At 49.9% G+C, this 15,427-nt stretch overlaps 1 protein-coding gene across 1 annotated transcript in view; it reads right to left on the bottom strand.

Moving 5' to 3' along the window:
• RAB31 (RAB31, member RAS oncogene family) overlaps positions 1 to 15,427 on the bottom strand; it is a 127,123-nt gene that overhangs the window by 55,975 nt on the left and 55,721 nt on the right. The window contains exons 2-3 of the mRNA XM_056137990.1: positions 10,527 to 10,606; positions 5,598 to 5,679 (exon numbers count right to left, since the gene is read on the bottom strand). Of these exons, the coding sequence (XP_055993965.1) occupies positions 5,598 to 5,679; positions 10,527 to 10,606 (162 nt within the window). The remainder of the gene's footprint in view (positions 1 to 5,597; positions 5,680 to 10,526; positions 10,607 to 15,427) is intronic.

Consider the following 15,427-nt stretch of genomic DNA (forward strand, 5'->3'; position numbering starts at 1 on the left):
CTCCGAACCCAAGAGACTGGAGTATTTTCCTGTCTTTTTTGGTTTTGGTGGGGCCCACACCTGGCAGTGCTCAGGGATTACTCCTGCTGGGCTCGGATGACCATATAAGGTGCCATTGTGTTGTTGTTTTTTTTTCAGGGCTGTCTTATTCTTTGCACTTTAATGATTTGCCTCATTCTTATGCTGCTCTATTGCATCGTTTTTAGTTTCCTAACAATGATGGGCTGGAGTGACAGCACAGTGGGAAGGGCGTTTGCCTTGCATGCGGCCGACCCAAGTTTGATTCCTCCACCCCTCTCGGAGAGACCAGCAAGCTACCGAGAGTATCTTGCCTGCATAGCAAAGCCTGGCAAGCTCCCTGTGGCGTATTTGATATGGCAAAAACAGTAACAACAAGTCTCACAATTTGTTGTGAGATGTTACTGGTGTCCACTCAAGCAAATCGGTGAACAATTGGAGGACAGTGCTACTTTAATATAGATAAAAGCCACAAGCACCGATATAATCCTGTAGTTGAAATTGATTTAATAACAAAGCTTCAACATTCAAATCAGTAAGCATAAAAATAAATTTTTTGGTGAAAATCGTTATATCTGATCACAGGGTTGTTATGTCTTTGTCTAAGAATCTATTAAGCTGTTTCTTGCTAGCTGAGTCATCTGTGTTATTGTTTTTGTTGAGTTTAGTTGGCTTCTATGTTACTATCCCATCTAATTTGGTGTGCTCCTACTGGGATTTCAGGATTGAGGAATTAAAAGGTGTCCAGAGACGTCAAGATCTGTGGTCTGGGCCAGTGAGTCGACATGGTGGTGTCTGTGGGCGGTGGGTGAGGCTGCAGGGGCTTCCGAAAGTATGGTGGGCAGGGGAGGCTGCCCACTCCGACTCAGGAACACCAGAGTTCCCAGCCTGGGCACCAGGAACCTAAAATCATTTGCAGTTTGGTGTCTCCGCAGAGAATATTGTGAATCACTGGAGTTGAGCTCCTGTGTGCTGCAGTAGGACGTGGGTGCAGCTGCAGGCTTTGGCAAGGGAGGTACTGACCACCCACCTCCCGAGGGCACCCCAGGCTTCATCGTGGGGACCCGGGTTTCCAAGAGCGCTGGCTGCTGGCGGGCATCTCCTGGGAGATTCAGTGGGGAATAGTAGGGCAGGGCCGGCGGGGGAGTCAGCGGTGGCTGGGGGAGGGTTCCACTCTGCTTTCCATGGAGGCTGCTCCATCCTCACTCTCAATACCAGTGAATGAGGGGCCCTTCTCACCACAGCCCCACCGCACTAGTTGTCTGAGCTGTGCTGGTAGAGGCCCTCCTCACCAGTGTGAGGGGAAGTGTCATTGCTATTGTAATCAGCATCTCCCAGTGCTAATGAACTCCATCTGCTGCTGGACCCCTGTATGTCTTCTGTGTGTGGTGGGGGAGAATGGGCTGTTGCAGCCACCTCTGGTGCTGCTCAGGGGTGTCCATCCCACCTCTATGCTCAGGAGTGACCCCTGGAAGCACTCAGGGGACCATGTGAGGTGCCAGGGACTGAAGCCAGGACTGGTCAAAGCAGCTGCTTGCGAGGATCATGCTCTCCCTGCTGCACCCATTGTCTTCTCTGACGAACTGTCTAGTAAGTTCTTTCCATTTTTTGATGGGGTGAGAAGGATTAGTTGTTTTTTTAAAACTATTTCTTTTTAAACAGAAGCACTATGTTCCATTAAAATAAATGTGGAATATTATTATTTATGGTTGATTACTTATGAACTAATGAATGAACACACTCTTATATGAAAATGATGAGGAGAGAATCTTTTTACACTACCAGTGCTCAGAAAGGAAAGTGATTCTTCAAGAGTAGAAACCTGTACTGCAAATACCACACCTATTAGTATTGGACAGTAAATAGCGCATTATTTGGCTGGGTTTGCTACACAGAGTGACCGCATCTGCCCAGCAATAAACAAGGACCAAGCAATTAGCACATGCTAAGAATTGAGGTGAGCATTACCCCCACCAACACCACATGCCAGGACGCAGGAATCAATGTCTTTATAGTTTCGAATCAGAACCCAAAGTGATTCAGTTTGTTTGAGTGAGGAGAGCCGGGGAGAAGGGCTGCAGGTTCCCCCAACGCTAAGAGCTGATCCAACGTGCTGAACTCCAGCTGTTACTGAAGCAGAACCAACAGCAAGAGGCGGAAGCAACAGCCGGGATTTATTTTTAGCTCACACATTAGGCAACGTCATTATAGGCACGATTAAGCCTGGCAACAGGCTGCTGAGACGATTGAAAAATTACCATCCCTGGAGAGCTGCAAGACGGCAGCCGGGGACACCGGCAAGGACAGCCTGTGGGACACCAGGACGAGCTTCGAGGGTGGGCGGGCCCAGCAGCCACCACACAGCATCTGAGAGGTTCCACACAGCGTCACCTGGTGTTGCCACCCAGAGCTCAGCCTCTTGTTCGAAGTTGGGTGGAGCACACCAGGTGGGGATCTCCCAGAGATGGATCCCCTCTAGTAGGCCAATTTTAGGAAAAGCAATCTGAATAATTAAAATACAGCCATAAGGGGGGAAAAATAGCCATTGCTATTTTGCTTTGAGATGGTAAACGGGCCAAACTACCAAAATTCATAGAAATGATGCACGGTGGGGATCCCAGTGATTAGGGGGTCTTGCAGGCTTACACCTGAGGATGCTTGCAGGACCATGAGGTGCCGTGGAACTAATCAGAATCAGCCACACAAGGCAAGCTGGCCTCTTGGATGTTAGAGTCAAACTGGGAAGGGGCCTGGAGAGAAGTGAGTGAGTCAGTGGCTGGGTTCATCCCCACACCACACTGCCAGGAGTGACCCCTCATCACTGTTAGGGTCCTGAGCACCAAGCAGCCGTGGCTCCTGAGTATGCTGAGTAAGGCCTCCAAACCAAAATTTAAAAATACAAATAGTACAGTGGATACAGTACTTGCCTTGCATGCAGCCAACCCACGTTTAATCCTTTGCACCACATATGGTCTTTTGAGTCCTACCAGGAGTAATTCCTGAACATGGAGCCAAGAGTAAGCCCTGAGCACCATGGGGTGTGGCTCCCAAACCAAAATAAAATTAAAATAAAATAGCTGAGTAAATACCACACACTCCATCCGGATCACACACAAATCTCCCCTAAGGAACCCTGTATTACCTCGTGAAAACATCAGGTTAGCCAGAACATGAGTTCGATTCCTCTGCCCCTCCCGGAGAGCCCGGCAAGTACCGAGAGTATCTCGCCTGCACGGCAGAGCCTGGCAAGATCCCCGTGACGTATTCGATATGCCAGACACAGTAACAACAAAGTCTCCAATGGAGACGTTACTGGGCCCGCTCGAGCAAATCGATGATCAACAGGAGGGCCTTTACTTTACTTTACCTTACAACACACACATGAAGTCTAAAAAACCGTCTAAAGAATGGGCTCCAAATGGCAGGAGGGGAACTATCCAGACAGTGAAATTTTAGACAACATTGACTTTCAGCTGGCTGTCTGGCTTGAGGATTGTCTTCCTAAGAGAATAAAAACCACACAGCTCCGGATGCAAACTCCCACCTCATGGGCTGTGTGAGGGCTGACAGTGCGCCTCGGAGCCCTGAGGCCACTTCTGCACACGGGGCAGCATCCCGCCCCAGCGGCCGTGGCAGCAGGATCCCAGGGCCCTGTGGGGGATGTGAGCCCACGCCTCTGGTGGATGCTCACAGAAGCTGCTGCCAAGGCCTGCACAGTGGGACCTGCACAGCCTAACTGGGCAGCAGGGGCCACTGACGTAGGCCACCCAGCAGTGCACCTGGTCCTCACACCTGAGGCTTCTCCCCTCCGGTGTTCAGGCACTGGACCCTGCCTGCTGAACCCAAGGACACGAATAGTGGACGCAGAGCACTGGCTCCAGAGGACACGCCCACATCAGCCTTGGCATGGGGGTCCTGACAATCCCCACAGACACCTAAGAAGGACTATGGCTCCTTTGAGGAGAGTCTGGAGTTATAGGAGGTCTCTATACTGAGGATCAGCCCCCAGGAATACAGCCCAGCAGGGATCCCACAACTCCCGAGCTGGGTGGAGGATCACTGGAAGGGTCCTGAGCACCGTTTGGGAGCCCAGCCCCAACCCTCCCCACCCCCCAGAGAGCACTGCAGGCACGAGCAGCTCCCTGTATGCAGGTCTGTGCACTCAGCAGCCGGATGGAGATGTTCTCCTGGGTCAGTCTTGGAAGCCAGGAGATTGGCCTAATTTTTTTTTTTTTTTTTAGATCTTTAAAATGCCTTCATTTTCAAATGCTGGAACTTTCACTTTGGAGTTTTTTGGTTGGGTTGGTTGGTTTGGGTTTGGGGCCGCATTTGGCACTCAGAGCCCTGTGGTCACTCCCAGCAGAGCTCAGGGGGCCACGGGGTGTCAGGGATGGAACATGGGCCTCCTGCAAGCCAAATACACACTCTGTTCATTAAGTTCTCTCTCTTGTCCTGGAACTTAAGGTTGAAAAGGTTTATTTATTTCTTTATTTTCAGGCCAGACCTGGCATTGTTCTGGGCTTACTCCTGGCTCTATGCTCAGGAATCACTCCCAGCAGGTCTCAGGGAAACATACACGGGGCCAGGGAACTGGGTTGGCCATGAGCAAGGTAAGTACGCTGGCCCCTGGAAAGCGATCTTATATAAAGTAAAACTCATCTCACCACACACTGAATTCATCAGGGGCTGATACTAAAAATGAAGGATTATCCTGGCTCCTTCCTTTAAGAGAGGACACTTATCCAAAGTCATTAAGTGAATTAAATGGCACACTTAAGCTTGAGACTTCGCTCCGACTAAGGGAATCTGAACCAATTATCTCCAAGATGATTGACTCTAGTGAAAGTTTAGGGTGGTTTTGTTAGGGGGCTAGCTTCCGAGTGGTACTCGGGAGCCTCTGCCCAGCTGTCTGGCCCTGGCTCCCATGAGGGCCTGAGGATGTGGTGCTGCTTAGGCCCTGCAGTGTGGCGACCCCAGCCATGCTGGGGCCTCCAGGCGTAACTGGAGATGCTGGAGGGACCAGGTGGGGCTGCAGAACAAATCAGGGTCAGCCACAGGAGGCTGGCCTTAGCCCCCGCACTTTCTCTTCAGCCCTAACGTCGGACCAAAGTTTTGACTGGGTTGAAGATCTTGTTGAGACACGGTGTAAGTTTTCTCTGTGCATTATTTTGACTTCCCTGCGGCCCCTTTTGACTTTATAAAGTGTACCTGTCATGGGCATAATCTGTTGGGATTCATTGTTTCGTATTTTAAAACTTAAAGAAAGCTTCATGAGCAGGAAAGATAGGGCAGTGGGTAGGGCGCCTGCCTGCATGCGACCAACCAGGTCCATGTCCCCCCCCCCCTCACCGCCCCCCGAGTCCCTGACACAACCATGGGTCGCTGCTGTGCAGTCAGGATTGTACACTACCACGGATGGTTCCAAAACAAGAAATACATTTCCTATTCTGTCATTTTAGGCTCAGTTTCTGTCGCTTGCAATCAAGAGTGTCTTGCCAAAGCCAAAGAAACCTACCGAAATTCATCTCAATACTTTTCCTAAAAATTTCCCCCCAAAGTTGACAATGGCATATTCTTACCCGTTCCTGCCCGGCAGTGTCCCAGATGAGGAACTTATGGAGTTCATTTCCACAAGGCACAGTTTTGGTCATGAAAGATGCCCTGAAAAAGAGAATTAAAACATTCACATTACCAACTACCCCTAACAGTCTTCACAAAGACTCTCGTTTCAAACAGGTTTACGTTACGCTGCCACCGGCCTCCAGAAGCATTTGCCCTTGGAGAACCCTAGGTCATTTGAGAGGAAATATTCTGCATTTTCTGTTAGCCTGACTGAAACAGTGGAGGAAAGAAGGCATTCAAAACACTGTTCCAGAAGCATTCGGCTTTAGCAGTTCAAACACGATATGCCTGAATCTTAGGGGAGGGGGAGAAAGACTTCCACTTAAAAAGCATATTAGCTCACCTCCAGCGCGTGCTTGCCCTGGAACACGGATCTTGCTTGCTTGTCCCTCGTCTCTTTGCTGGCCTATTTCCACCCTGGAGAAGCCGGTGTTTTCTATTGGACATCTATTTCTCCCTTTCTCTCCCTCACATCTTTCTATGTAAGTATTATTTATACCATTTTCACATGGAGGCTGGGTTTGATCCTGGCCATTGGTGATTCCCCGCTCCTATCCCTCAAGTCTGACCAGGGGTGACTCTGAGTAACCACCTGGAAGGAGTCTCTGACTATCAGACGAAACCCCCAAAACAAAAACAAAACGTTAAGAGAGGAGTTAGTGCCTGTGCAAGTTACTGTTTGGGCCTTTTCTATTTGCAAGCTATTGGGCCTTACAAATAGAAAACTATTTTACGTGGTCATAGGTGACTATGCTATGTTCAGTGTTAGCAGAGTTTGATATTAAATTCCCATCCTGGGGGCCGGAGTGATAGTATAGCGGAAAGGAGTTTGTCTTGCACGTGACCAACCTAGGTTCGATTCCGGGCATCCTTATATAATCCCCCAAGCACTGCCAGAAATGGTTCCTGGGCACAGAGTCAGGAGTAACCCCTGAGTATCACAGAGTATGGCCCAAAAAACAACAAAAGCAAATCCCCATTTTGCTTGAACAAAAATGCGGGGATAAAGACGGGCAGCTCACTAAACATTTATGGTGTTTTTGATTTTTTACAAAAGGAAGGATTTGAAATTCTTAATAGATGAGAAAACACTTGATATATTCTTTCTTGCACATTTAATGCGTCCTTAACAAGCTTGTTCTTTGTTCTTCTGGAAGTTTCAAGACCTCAGTACAGGAAACCCCAAGTCTCCCGCCCATCCCCTATTCATGAGCTTGTCCCTAGTCATGGGTTAGCAGGACATGATAAACCCCTGTAAGTATGGAGGGTGTGTGTAAACCCTGCAGCATTCTGAGAGTCCTGTGGAGTTGTAAGGACACAGTGCTGGGGATCAGACCTGAGCCTCACGCACACGAAGCAGCCACTGAGTGTGGGGGCAGAATGATGGTACAGAGGCGAGAACACTTGTCTTGTGGGCATCCAGCCTGGGCTCGATCCCCTGCACTCCATAATGTCCAACAAGCACAGCCAGGAGGAAGCCCTGAGCACAGCCCTTGAGGCCCCCCAGAACAAACAAATCAGTTCACTGAGTGACCGCTCTGTGTTTTGTGTGTGTGTGTGTGTGTGTGTGTGTGTGTGTGTGTGTTTATAAACCTTTTGCTCGTGACTTTTCACCATCTTTTCACCTGGACATTCATCTTTTTCATATTCACATTTTCAGTACTTCAAACAAACCTTTTGTAATGGTATAATTAAAATAATATTTTTTAAACCTTTCCTTTGCTCGAGCGGGCCCAGTAACGTCTCCATTGGAGACTTTGTTGTTACTGTGTCTGGCATATCGAATACTCTCGGTAGCTTGCCGGGCTCTCCGAGAGGGGCGGAGGAATCGAACTCGGGTCGGCCATGTTGGCTGCGTGCAAGGCAGACGCCCTACCCGCTGTGCTATCGCTCCAGCCCTTTCCTTTAATTTTATGAAAAAATTTTCCACAAGTGTCATTTATTTAAGGGGAGGCTTGGGGGCTAGGGGTGTTATACTTGGTGGTATCCAGGGGTTTATTTTAGTTTGTTTTGGGGAAACACCTGGCCATACTCAGGGATCACTCCTGGCAGTGCTCAAGGGACCAAATGAGGTGCTAGGGGTCAAACCTGGGTCAGTGACATGCAATGAGAGTGCCTTACTCTTGTGCTGTCTCTCCACCCTGGCCCTATTCTTTTAAACCTCCTTCCCTTAAACTTAAAACTTTATGCAGACTGCTATATCAATATTTTGTTTTCTGTGTTCCTACTGGGGTTTTAGCGAAGGGTTGGCTAGGAGTTGATTAGGGAGCCACATCTGGCAGTGATCAAGCATGGGCTCCTGTATGCCAAGCCCTAGACCTTTAAATTTTCACTCCAGCCCTTACTTCTTTTCTTTTCTTTTTTTGCTTTAACTTTAATCTTTGCCAGAGTTTCATTCATTCCTCAATATAGTCTAGGCACTGGGGTAACTACACCAGCCCTCTGTCTTTCAAAAATTCTCACACTTGGAATACTAAATGCATGCCTTCAAATGCAAAAGATCACAGACTCAAGAGACATCAAATATCTAGGACAACCCTTTCATTTTATAGGTAAGGGATGGAATAGCAGGGACAGCCTTTTCTCGGGTCAAACTGTTAAGATACAGCTGAGAACAGAAAGCAGAGACTCATAGCCTCCTGGGGTGACAGAGCACATGCAAAGACCCTCTGATTCCTGGTCCCAGAATCAGGACCAGTCTTGCTGGGCAAGACCTGCAGGCAACAAAGACAAAGGAAGAGATTTTCCTGATACAAGTAGACCAGGGCCAGCTTCCAAAACAGTGCCAATGCAAAGTGTTTCTTCTTACCGTCATACACATACCCACACATGTGCCATATAAAAACACAGACACAATGATGCCTTTTCAGTGCACACACATGTGCACATACATGTATGCATCCCCACTGTTCCTGACTTATTTTTTGTTGTTTGTTTTGGGTCACACCCAGAAGTGCTCAGGATTTGCTGCTGGCTCTGCACTCAGAAATCACTCAGGGTGCTCGGGGGACCATATGGGATGCCGAGGATCGAATGCAGACTGGCTGCATGCAATGTAGGTACTCTCCCAGCTGTACCATTGGTCCACCCCCCTGACTTCTTGCTACTAGGAAAAAGACCATAAATCACCGAACTAACAACCAACAATCACTGCCTTTTGGGATATTTGGGCGGGGGGGGGGGGAGGGATTTTCACAGCCTCCCTGCAAGCTTTCCATCTGAAGAATCTCAGGGGTTCTTCTCTCAAGATCACCCTCCAGAGGGTGACAGCAATGCAGAACTGACAACATTTTCTGTGGGAGCCCAACTCTGGCAGAGAAGAAATGCCATCCCCTTGGAAAAGTTCAAATACAAAGGGAGACACACACGCACACATTCAAGATGCTGCCACAATCTGCTGGAATCTCAGAGCCAAGGTTTGTCAGTGTGAGTCGTGGAAGACAGACAGGGATTCCCAGTGGTCCCCCGACCAGGTAGGCACAAACACCACAAGGAGAAAAGAGCTGGGCCCCAGTGGTCCAGCAACATCAAAGATGTGCGAGCACCACAGTCAGGGACTATCTGAGCACCTGGAGGCAGGCAAGCACGCCAAGTAGGAGGGAGCATCACAGCCAGGGGCAGAGAAGTCCCCATCTGCACAGCCCAGCAACAACAGGAAGTTCCTTTAAGTCACTGGCTCTCATGACAGATATGGGATGTAGACAAGGGAGACAAGAGACACTCCCCTGTGATGCCTGGCTTCAAGGGTCCTGTCCTATCAGTGACCCACTTCACGTGAGTGTCACCTGTAGGTGGAGACCGTCTGATCCTCAGACTCCTGTCTGATGATGAGGCAGACACTGACGCTTCTTGGAGGCTGCCCGTAGCCCCGTCTGCACGACCTGAGAGTAAAGCTATAAATATCCACATGGCCCTTGGCAGAAAAAAGGCTTCTTGGCCCTGCCCTGCAGTAACCCAGGCCTGGGAGCTTCTGGATCCAGCTCTTTCTCTTTGTCTGACCCTGGCGCCACCTGTCTTCTGCCAGCATTCATGGAAGGCAGGCAGTGAACCTGCCAGCCAGCACAATCTTCACACCCTTGACACATATTTTTGAGAACATGTGTAAGGTTTTTTTTTTTTTTTACTACAAAATGTGTTGGATTTATTTCTCACCTACACCAGTCACTGGGTCTGCCAACAAACTGCTCTTACAAGCTGGCTGTGAATTCTCCACACTTCCTGGCAGAGGCAGGTTGCACCCCTGTCCGCATCAGCCCTCTGGGGTGCCCCAAATATAGGAAATGTAATTTCCCTCCTAAGGAGAGCGGGTGGCATTGAGTTTGGGTTTTAGGACTTTACTCTCTGCACGATGGCATCTTTGGGGGAGAAAATAAAGTGAGGGCACATTCTAAAGGAAGAGAAGGCAAATGCCTGCACAAAATGGTCTAGCCTAAGAATCGGTGAGGAGATCGGAAATGCTCCCCTTTTCCAAGGTCAGGGTCTCAGCCGCCAGGGCCCCCGCCTCTCCGCTCCCCCAGCACAAGAATGGAAATGCTGACATGCACTTAAGCCAGAAAGGAAAATCGATCTGCCGCAGCCCCAGAGACAGCCCTGCACCAGGCAGCCAGCATTCCAGCTTGCTAGCAGGGCCAGTGAAAGCTGAGCCTTCGGGGATTAGAGCTGCAGTTCTGGGCTTCCAGCTAGAAATCAAGCTGGCAGGATTTGCAGAATAATGCTCCCGGAGATCAAGGAAATGGCTCCGGCTGCTGGGGGAGGACAGGGGATGGGAGGGCAGGCACAGCACAGAGGCCACCCAGGTCTAGCAGTGGAGACTGGGGCTCCCGCCCGCCTGCCAGCCAAAGGGCTGGAAGCCGCAGGAACAAAGTGGAGAGCGTGCAGGCACTTACCCAATGGTCGGGCTGATATTGTGGTCAAAGTGATCCTGGACAAACCGACACACAATACTCGATTTCCCAACGCCAGTGTCCTAGAGAAGAAGAAAGATACAGGCATGAGGGCCTAGGGTGACAGTTCTGACCCACTGGAAATGCAGAACCAGAGGCCCCAGGGGTACATTGGATGGATGCGTTAAATGGGGTGGAGAAGGGGTAAATGGGCTATTTTATTCTATTTCTTTCTTTTGGGGGGTGAGGGGGAGAGACACACCCAGTGGTGCTCAAGCCTTACTCCTGGCATTGTGCTCAGGACTCATTCCTGGCTTGGGGGCCATTCAGACCAAACCCAGGTCAGTCATATGCAAAGCAAACATACTACTGCTGTACTATTGCTCCAGCCCCATTTTTTCTATTTCTTATATTTTCTATAACTTAATTTTTTTCATGGAAAAGAAAAAATTATGAGTAAAAATTAGTTTTGAACAGGTGCCTATATTAAAATATATATATTTTATATATAAAAGATATATATATATACATATATATATATCTGAAGACCTCCGGACCCAGCCACAGCCATACTACCACTCTCCACATGCTCAGACGAGACTCACACATGAAGGAATCAGCAGAGGAACCCAGGTGTACGAGACCCGGGGCTGAGATCTCCAGGCCTGCTTGGTTCGGGACTGGGCTCCTCCACCCAGATCCCTCATCTTCCAGTAGCTAGACAGTTAAACCCACCAACTGCCATGTAACCCCATCAATGACCAAGATCCAGAGACTATAAAACCAAGCTCCTGAAAGAGAACAACATAGAGTCTCCTGTCCCTGTGTCTGACTGTTCTCACTGGGGCCCCTTGGAGGGGGGCGGGTTGAGTTTCCCTCCCTGCCCCGAGCAGAGCCACCAGCAGCTGAAGACCTCCGGGACCCAGCCACAGTGTGTGTGTGTGTGTGTGTGTGTGTGTGTGTGTGTGTATGTATGTATGTATGGGTATGGGCTGGAGTGATGGCACAGCGGGTAGGGCGTTTGCCTTGCATGTGGTCGACCTTGCCAAACCAAGTTCGATTCCTCCGTCCCTCTCAATACTGTCCCCTCGTTGTTCATGAATTTGTTTGAGTGGGCCCAGTAACATCTCCATTGTAAGACTTGGTTTTTACTGTGTTTGGCATATCGAATACGCCACCAGGAGTTTGCCAGGCTCTGCTGTGCGGGCGGGATACTCTTGGTAGCTTGCCGGGCTCTCCGAGAGGGACAGAGGAATTGAACCTGGGTCAGGTGCGTGCAAGGCAAACGCCCTACCCGCTGTGCTATATATAAAATAGTTAGTCTGAAACTGATATGCTCACAATATGTGTATTTCCAGAAATTTGGGAAATTGGAGGAACCTAAACAAGAAATATGGTAATCTATCACACAGACTAGAAACAAAATTGCATTCAAAACCTTGAAACTCAAAATTATTTTTTTTTAAAAAAAGTAGGTGGCACCTCTTGAAACACCTATGAATTCTAAGTACTGCATTCTTAACACTTTCTCTTTAGAATCTAATGGAATGCTATAGCCTCCAATTTTGCTTAATTATATAAAGTTCTCAGCTCAGCTCTTTCTCTGACAGATAATTCATTAAAGCTTATTAGGAGGTCAAGTTTCTTGCTGGAAATTGAACATTCCTATCCACTCACTTCTAAAACCCTGGTCCAATCACTTGATAAACAAGGTCAAAGGGAGAGAAGAAAACACCATGCTGTAGAAATGGTTATATTTCATGTTTTCAGCTGTTTTTTGTTGTTGTTGTTGCAGAGTTGGGGCTACAGTTGGTGCTCTCTGGAGCTGCCCCTGGCTCAGTGCTCAGGAACCTCTGCTGTGCCAGGACAGAGCCCGGAGCTCCTACACGCAAAGCCAGTTCTCCAGCCCACAGGACTCAACTCCTTTTTCCAAGCTGAGCAGTATTCTGATCTGGGGAGAAAGGACCAGAGGCTGGAGCACATGCCTTGCATACAGGAGACCTGGGTTTGATCTGCCACCACATGGTCTCCCTAAGCACAGCCAAGAGCAATCCCGAGAAATGAGCCAAGAACATCCCTCGAGCACCACTGGGTATAGTCCCAGGAGCATCCGTCAAGCACCATTGGGTATGGTCTCCGGAGCATCCCTCAGCATTGGGTATGGTCCCCAGTGAGGCTGAAGTGGAGCCATGACAGGTTCCAATTTAAGACCAAAACCCAGCAGGCCTAAGTCTTGGTTTCCCCTATCAGAAAGTCCCGACTTCTCTGAAAACAATATCACCCTGGGCAGATAAACCACCTCGTGGCAGCAGCCTATCAGAGTAGGGGGCATGGGCAGTAGTGCCCAGCCAAGCAGAGAGGGTTGAGGGAGTGGAGTCATGGGACCGGACAGGGACCAGAATTGGAAAAATATTGCCAGTTCTTAGGAAAAAAATGCTGTTATGTAACCAAACCCTATATAAACTGCCCAGAATTTGGAGTTGGGGTCCTTGTCAAGACTCCCCTGCGTTGGATGAAACTTGGACCTTAGCTGGAGCTAGCGATAAAGGGTCTTTGCATTTGTAGCCTCGCATCTAGTCTGGTCAATGTGCGAGCGAAAGTCCCGTCCCGGAACATAACACCAGGAACATCCCTCAGCACCATTTGGTGTGGTCCCACAGCTGCCCCGAGAGCAGCTGGGCAGTGCTCTAATGTGTGTCCAATGGCAGTGCCCTAGCATGTGTCCAATGGTGGTGGTGCTCTAGCATGTGTGTCCAAAGGCGGTGCTCTAGTGTGTGTCCAATGGTGATGCTCTAGCGTGTGTCCAGTGGCGGTGTTCTAGCATGTGTCCAATGGCAGTGCTCTAGTGTGCAGGTCTATCATATGCATGCGCAAGAGCTGGCCACACTTTCTTGCCCTTCACTTGCAGGGAGTGAGAGGAACCGGCTGAGTGGCTGCCCGTAGCCCTGGATGGAAACATGGTGAGGACTTGTTGCCATGCTCTGTGCAGAAACAGGCAGTGCTCAGAGGTCGCTCTGGTGACAGGCTGGGGTGGAAGCTTCCTTGGTCGATACCAATGCAGCTCCCCGTCCCCTTCCCTTTGCTGTCCCAGACTTCCTTTCGGTGGCCCTGCCGACACATCTGGAGCTGAGGGGCCTGTGTCAGGGTCCACACTGACTGATGTACTTGCGCCCACTGCAGTGCTCAGAATCATGCACTCCAGGCTATGCCAGGTGCAGGAGAGGGGCGCAGAAAAAGACACCGGAATCACTCCCTCCTCAAGTGTGTGGCTCTGGGGGGCGGGGTCACCTGGGGTCTTATGCTTGTGAGTCTGCCGCTCGCAGAGGGGGAGGGTCCAGGTCCCGCAGTGCTCCTGCGACTGTGCTCTGTGTTCAAGAGTGACCCTGGAGTTGGGGATTTAAACTGAGGTCAGGGAGCTGCGAGGCTCTCCACATCACTAATTCACGCATTAACCACCACACCCTGAGTAGAGGGAGAGCCCTGAGAGGCGTGGGGGCAGAGGATTCTCTCCAGGCACCACTATCAGGCCTGGGCTTGCAGACTTAAGACAGTGCAGGGACTCCCCAGAGCATTCCACTGCCCCAGCAAAGTCCTGCCTAATGGGAACTGATTGTCAAAAGTTCTGATCCTGCCACCTGCTCAGTGCAGTCCCCCAGGAAAGGCCACAATCACCCCTCCGACGCAGGGCACAGAGCTCACAGGGTACATTTGAACCTTAAACCTTTTCCAAAGAAACACTGAGCTAAGAAATAACAAAGTGTCCCCAACCCTAACATACACACACACACACACACACACACACACACACACACACACACAAGCGTGTAGGATGTTTTTTTAAAAGACCATTCAGAGAATAAGATGGATTGCTTAGAAATTAAAAGTAGAAGTAACACAAGCCTTTCAACAGCAGCACTGCATGGTAAGCCGGGAGATTGCCCAGAAAGTAGAACAAAGCCGGATGGAACAGAGGCCGCAGTGGCCAACAGCTGCTCTCCAGAGCAGCAAGCGAGTCAGCAAGAAGGCGCCTGCCCAGAGCTGGGAACTGGCTAGTAGTCATGAGGACTGGGGTCACTCTCGGCAGTCGCCAGTCAGCTGGGCAACCCCCGCACACGTCTTACCCCAGTTCCTAACCGTACAGTTTGAAAAGCCTAATCATGGAAAAGAGGAACAGGAGTGATAGCATAGCAAAGAGGGCGCTTGCCCTGCACATAGCCCACAGGATTCCATCCCTGGCATCCCGTATGGTTCCCGAGAACCACCAGCGAGATTCCTGAGTGAAGAGCCAGGAGTAACCCCTGAGCAGCACTGGGTGTGACTCAAAAACAAACAAAAAAAAAACATGAAGGAGAAAATGTTGAAACTTGGAGCAACACACTTGTCTTTCAGCACTGAACTGTGAAATGAGATTTGAAACAAAACTGGAATTCTCGTGACCCCTCCTTGCAGCCCCTGATCCCCGTTTAGGGGACAGTCCAGCAAAACCCTGCAGCCAGAGACCTCGGCTGGTGACATGCATGGGGAAATCCCCTCTCCAGAGCTCTCTGGTGCCAAGAGCGCCCCGTCACTGGTTCTGTGTCATGATCAAACAGCCAGGCCGCCCAGAGCTGTTTCTTCTAGGTAGACAGACTGATGCATTAAAACATCTCTCCTAAGATTTCCCGATCGATGCCACAACTATTTTGAGTGGCTTTCAGTCTGGAGCCAGGCTCATGTTTCTCAGACGTCTCCCCCCCCCCCCACCCCAGCGCTCCCCCAGCTCTGCTGTGCTCATCTCCGATGCTCTCAAAGCCTCCCACGGAGGGGCAATTCCTGCTGTCCTGGTATACAGGCAGCTCCAGAGAAAAGAACGGGAAACTGTGGCTGTGAGTGGCGGTTCCTGACCCTGCACAGAGCACTCTTGC

The sequence above is a fragment of the Sorex fumeus genome, unplaced genomic scaffold (genome assembly GCF_029834395.1).
Source record: "Sorex fumeus unplaced genomic scaffold, SorFum_2.1 ptg000128l, whole genome shotgun sequence".
Taxonomy (NCBI): domain Eukaryota; kingdom Metazoa; phylum Chordata; class Mammalia; order Eulipotyphla; family Soricidae; genus Sorex; species Sorex fumeus.